We start from the raw sequence: 6,199 nt of genomic DNA, 5'->3' as shown, positions 1-6,199 counted from the left end.
TTGGTATGACCCTTGGGAACACTTGGGGCAACCTCGGAAGTCATTCTGGGGTTTTTTCTCACGAAGTCGCAAAAAAGGATAAAAAAACACTAGGACGTAGAATGTCTTTAAAACGTTATAATGATACCATTTATTCCACTCAACTACACGTATACGAATACTCGATCGATCCGCTGATCGATCGCACGAAGCCCACGATAGCCGATTCCCCAGGATGCTGAGAGAGAATTTACGCACAAAATTCTCTCTCATGCACGCTCCCACATGACGTATCGATAACCTGACGTGGGGACACGAGGTTATCGGGTCAAAGTGCGTTTCGGAACGCAAGCGCAATCTTTCGAAACGCATTCGAAAGATGCTGTTCAAAACCGGTGACCGTTTCGCCGTTGACGGTTTCGAACCTCATCGATTTACATGACCATTTTTCCCCCCTTTGGGACGCAGTCGGCCGTCCCAAACGCCGCACGAAGGTGGTTGGTCATCCTCAAGTTCAGAGATCGTATTATGCATCGTATGCTGGGATCCACGCTGGCCAATTTCATCTGTTTTCTCGGTGGATAGGGCCAGCAGGTCAGCCGGTGTCTCGTCGGCGTCCTTCTCTGTGGCGTCTATAGGAAGCGGAGCCAACAACCTCACGTTTTCGCTTGTAAGTACCGCTGCTTGTCCGAATGTCAGCAACGCGTACCATATCGTCAGGTCCCACGTAAGTTCTCGTAACTATCCCCATGGGCCATCGACCGACCGGGAGGTTGTCGTCGCCAACCAGTACAATCTGCCCAACTTGCACGTTCGAAGTTCGTTTTGTCCATTTGGCGTGGCATCGTAGCTGGGACAGGTAATCGGCTTGCCAGCGAGACCAAATTGCTGGGACAATTTTTGCACGCGCTTCCATCTCGTCTTGACACCGTCCGTATCATAGTTTTGGATGGTAACAGGAATAGAGAATGAGGCCCGCGCGATCAAAAAGTGTGCTGGAGTGAGCGCTTCGACGGAGCCAGGATTGGCATGAACAGCAGTAAGTGGCCTGGAATTGAGAATTGATGAAATTTGATAGAGTAACGTTTGCAACTCAACCAATTTGAGATGGGCGCCCCTCGCTGCAGCCTTGAAAAGGCGTTTGGCCACTTTAATGTTGGCCTCCCAAAGGCCGCCGAAATTCGGGCTCCGCGGCGGAATGAAGGAGAACCGTATCCCCTTTTCGGCAGCTAGATTCACTATCTCGTCCTGGAAGGCGCGGTTGTTGTAGGCTTCACGTAGCAGGCGCAACTCTTTGGCTGCTCCAACGAAGTTTCGGCCGTTATCTGAATATATCGTGTCTGGTCTGCCACGAAGGGATACGAAACGAATCAGTGCTGAGATGAAGGCAGACGTTGAAAGGTTTTCCACCACTTCCAGATGAATTGCCTTGGTAGCAAAGCAGACGAATATGCACACGTAGACTTCTATCCGCCGTGTCGATCTGGTGTGAGGGATGACGTAGAAAGGTCCACATAAGTCCACCCCCGTGTGGGTGAAAGCGGGTGACACATTTACCCGGGCAGCAGGCAATTGTCCCATTTGCTGCACGAATTGTTTAGGTAAGGCTCGTACACATACGATACATCGCGATGTCACACCGATAACTGTGCGTCGAAGATCTCGCATCCAAAACCTTGCCCGAAATTCTGCCATAACTAGGTCCGTACCGGCGTGGTGATTGTATTCATGAAAGTACCGTACAATAATGCGAGAAAAGGGATGTGATTTCGGCACTAAGATCGGCACTCTCGCATCATCCGTCATTTCTGCGTTCTCCAATCGTCCCTTCACGCGTATCAGGTTGTCTTGAACGATCGGGTTAAGGTGCTGAAGAGGACCTTTTGAGCTAACCTGTCCAGATTCGTGCATTTCTCGTACCTCATTGGGAATGCTGTGGCCTACATTACCCGTAGCAACAATTGAAGTCCGGATTCCAATTCGTCCAGCAGCAAGGGACCAGTTTTTCTCTCCACCGTAGAAGAGGTCACACGGAGCCTGGCAGAATTAACTTTGAAGTTGTGGATGATTCTGCTAAGCCATGCGAAATGTCGCCTCGTCTTAATGAAGGAATTGTGGTACTTATATTGAGCTATCAAATCTTCACAAGCGGGACCTACGGTTGCCGCTAAAGCTTGTGGTGGGGCTGCAACCTCTTCTGATATGGTCTCGTAACCATCATTGGTTTGTGGGCAGGAATCTGTAATGATAAATTCGAACCGTTTAACCAGAATTTCATATTTTCCCCTCTCACCAATTTGCTAGCTGGAAGTCCCCTGGATACGATGTCTGCCGGGTTTAGCTTTGTTGGCACATAGTGCCAATCACATGCATTGGTCGCAGCGCATATCTTGGATACTCGATTTTTTACGAAGACGTCCCATTTCGAATTATCGGAACGTATCCAGGCTAATACGACTAACGAGTCAGTCCACCATCTAGTTTGTTGGACTCGGGTGCCGAATACGTCCTTTATTTTCACGTAGATTTCAGCTAGCAAGAGTGCTGCTTGGAGTTATAGTCTGGGCAAAGTCAGTTCCTTCAGCGGTGCAACTCTTGACTTGGCACATAGGAGTCGCGATCGTCTTTCTCCATTACCATCCAAGTAGCGAACGTATATTGCACACCCATATGCTTTTGTTGAGGCATCACAAAAACCATAGATGGTACTATTTTCTGCTTCACTTGGCAGCGCCATTCTTGGGATGTGTAGCTGCCGAAGGACTGGTAGTTGAGCCGCAAACTCGTTCCACTTAGCAAGGGCATGAGGTGGTACAGTTTCGTCCCATGTAAGATTGTCGCGCCATAGATTTTGCATGAGGATTTTTGCGGTGATGATCACGGGTTGCAGGATTCCAACTGGATCGTAAAGTTTGGCAATTCTTGCCACTAAGCATCGTTTGGTCATGGAGTTTACGGGCAGGTGGCAATCATTGTCAATGATAAGCTGGAACGTGTCTTCTGAAGGACACCACGCTAGACCCAGCATTTTGATAGCCTGTCTGTCGCCGATTTGCACCGGAGTGTCAAAGTGTTCTTCTGGCACATCATGTACTACTGCAGGGACATTGGATGCCCATTTCCGTAAGGGCATTCCTCTATTCATAAGTGCCCGTTCAATCCCGCAGCTAAGCACACGTAATTCGTCCGGAGTCGCAGCACCCAAGGACAGGTTATCCACGTAGAATGAGCGCTGAATGGCGTCAGCGATTTCCGGATTGGATGAACGCACTTCCTCGCCCTCCTCATATAACGCTCTACACGCAAGATACAACGAGGAGGCCTCGCCGTAAGTGACGGTACGGAGCCGATACATTTGAGCGGTATCTCTTGCATCTTCGCGCCATAATATGCTCTGCATGCAGGTGTCCGAGTCAGCTACCCAGATTTGGCGACACATCTTCGCAATGTCTGCTGTAACCACCACTGTCTGCGTCCGAAAATGCAACCATAAGTGAAGGAGATCCGGTTGTATCACTGGCCCGATGGCTTGTAGGTCGTTAAGCGAAATTCCAGTGGTGGACTTCGCACTCGCGTCGAAGACTACTCGCAGCTTCGTGGTTGTAGAATCTGGTTTTATCACACACGAATGTGGATAACGTATCGAACCTTATGTAGTTCGTCTGCCGGTACAGGAGTCATGTGTCTTAGCTCAAGATATTCGCGCATGAACTTTCGGTACTCCTCGTAAGTATCTTCATGCCGAGACAGCCTCCGCTCGAGTGATAATAGTCGTCGTTGAGCCTGTTCGATGGAGTCTCCCAGTTGTGTCAACTCCCCCGTAGGGGAATCCGGACGACGTATCGACCATCCTCAGCAATCTTCGTGTGAGCTCTGAAATGTTCCTCGAGCTCATGGTCTTGTAAAACTAACCGTTCTGGACGTCAGGTGGCAGTTCTTCCACCTTCCAAAAACGCTCAAGGCTCACTTCCAGGTCGTCAATATAGGTCGCCTTATGACAACTCCACGGGTGGAGATTAGTGGAGGTCATATTGCATAGCAACCCTCCAACTATCCAACCGAATTTGGTGTTTTGTAAAGTGAGTCCATTGGGCAAGCGATGAAGTCCTGCACCGAGCGAGTCATAGCATATTCCGGCCCCTAATATCGCATCAACTGGCCCTGTATGACTGAAGTTTTCATCGGCGAGTCGCTTGCCAGGTGGGAGGCTCAGTTCGTCCTGCTTGATTGTGCGATGGGGTTGCGCACTGAGTTCCGGTATGACGTAGAATTTGGAGCTAAAACGATAGGATCCATTAATTGCTATGACTTTTGTACGAATTTTATTCGATACAGGGAGTTTACCACTTATCCCCATTAGCGTAATTTTCTCAGACAGTAACGGTAACCTCAACCGTTTCACAGCGGACGCCGTGATGGCTTGGATTTGGCACCCAGAATCTAGCAGGCAACGGATTCGTTGCCACTCCCCCAGGCCGTCTTGAATAAGCACCGCAACAGTTGCTAGCAAAACGTGGTAGGCAAGGTTAGAGACGTCACGAGATGACGCACCAGACAGATGCATTGAACCACACGTAGCGGAACGCTGGGCAGCTGGAGCCATCCTCACTGCTAGGGGATGGCTTAGATTGGAACAGGGGGATACGATACCACCATCATCCATTGCAGGGGAAGATGCGCGCACACTTAGCAATGGCTGAGCAGAGCGGGAACGCAAGACACCACGCGGCGACGAAACGGACCGAGCGCGTGGATCGACCATCGCTGAAAGCACGGCACCAGTGCTTGGGGATGGCGGCACGGAGCGGGAACGCGGAGACGGCAGCACGGAGCAGGAACGCAGGACACCACGCGACGGCGAAACGGACCGAGCGCGTGGATCGGTCATCGCTGAAAGCACGGCACTAGTGCTTGTGGATGGCGGCACGGAGCGGGAACGTGGGGACGGCAGCACGGAGCAGGAGCGCCGGACACCACGTGGATCGGCCATCGCTGAAAGCACGGCACTAGTGCTTGTGGATGGCGGCACGGAGCGGGAACGCGGGGACGGCAGCACGGAGCAGGAACGCCGGACACCACGTGGATCGGCCATCGCTGAAAGCACGGCACTAGTGCTTGTGGATGGCGGCACGGAGCGGGAACGCGGGGACGGCAGCACGGAGCAGGAGCGCCGGACACCACGTGGATCGGCCATCGCTGAAAGCACGGCACTAATGCTTGTGGATGGCGGCACGGAGCGGGAACGCGGGGACGGCAGCACGGAGCAGGAGCGCCGGACACCACGTGGATCGGCCATCGCTGAAAGCACGGCACTAATGCTTGTGGATGGCGGCACGGAGCGGGAACGCGGGGACGGCAGCACGGAGCAGGAGCGCCGGACACCACGTGGATCGGCCATCGCTGAAAGCACGGCACTAATGCTTGTGGATGACTGCATGGAGCGGGAACGCGGCGACGCAGGCACGGAGCAGGAACGCAGGACACCACGCGACGGCGAAACGGACCGAGCGCGTGGATCGGTCATCGCTGAAAGCACGGCACTAGTGCTTGTGGATGGCGGCACGGAGCGGGAACGCGGGGACGGCAGCACGGAGCAGGAACGCCGGACACCACGTGGATTGGCCATCGCGGAAAGCACGGCACTAATGCTTGTGGATGGCGGCACGGAGCGGGAACGCGGCGACGGAAGCACGGAGCAGGGACGCCGGACACCACGTGGTGGCGAAACGGAGTGTGGTTGTCACTTCCCAGCTTCGGAAGATTTCACGTGCAAAAGAGTATGATGCTTTTGTCTACACACTTGGCACTGCGAAGCGGGGTGCTGGCTGGATAGGCAATTCATGCACTTGCCTTTGCTCATCACGTAGTTGATGCGTTCACATTCCGACCGAACCTGCAGCTCTGGACACGGGATATTCTGGTTATGGTTTCATCGTCTAGCTTGGACATAACCAGGCTCACCAGCATTCCATCCTCCACCACGCTAGGCCGTTGTCCGCTTGCGCCTGCAATTTGCTTCGCTGCGGAGGTTGATGTATCGACCACATCTATTATCTGCATAAGCCCGTTGGAAGACGCCACAGTCATTTTTGGAAGGTCTCTGAGATAGTTAAAGTGGCTGAGGAAAGCTACCCGTTTCTTGTAGAACCTTTCCTCCAACTTACTCCATGCCCTTTCGAAGGGCATGCCAGCGTTTTCGAAGGCTTCGCAACTGTTCCGC

General features: G+C 52.7%; 1 protein-coding gene across 1 annotated transcript; it reads left to right on the top strand.

Moving 5' to 3' along the window:
- Positions 1-671: 671 nt before the first annotated feature.
- On the top strand, positions 672-5,762 carry LOC121602449. Its single transcript, XM_041931211.1, has 2 exons — positions 672-706; positions 4,751-5,762. Exons 1-2 carry the CDS (start codon positions 672-674, stop codon positions 5,760-5,762), a joined length of 1,047 nt encoding a protein of 348 aa, XP_041787145.1.
- The last annotated feature ends 437 nt before the right edge of the window (positions 5,763-6,199 follow it).

The sequence above is a fragment of the Anopheles merus genome, unplaced genomic scaffold (assembly GCF_017562075.2).
Source record: "Anopheles merus strain MAF unplaced genomic scaffold, AmerM5.1 LNR4000458, whole genome shotgun sequence".
Classification (NCBI taxonomy): Eukaryota; Metazoa; Arthropoda; class Insecta; order Diptera; family Culicidae; genus Anopheles; species Anopheles merus.
The sequence above is the reverse complement of the archived record's forward strand: the minus strand, read 5'-3'. Positions and strand labels throughout refer to the sequence as shown.

Coding starts and splice junctions, on each gene's coding strand:
- LOC121602449 (XM_041931211.1), top strand. CDS start 672: ATGTCAGCAACGCGTACCATATCGTCAGGTCCCAC. Junction 707..4,750: donor ACCATATCGTCAGGTCCCAC/GTAAGTTCTCGT, acceptor CATCGCTGAAAG/CACGGCACCAGTGCTTGGGG.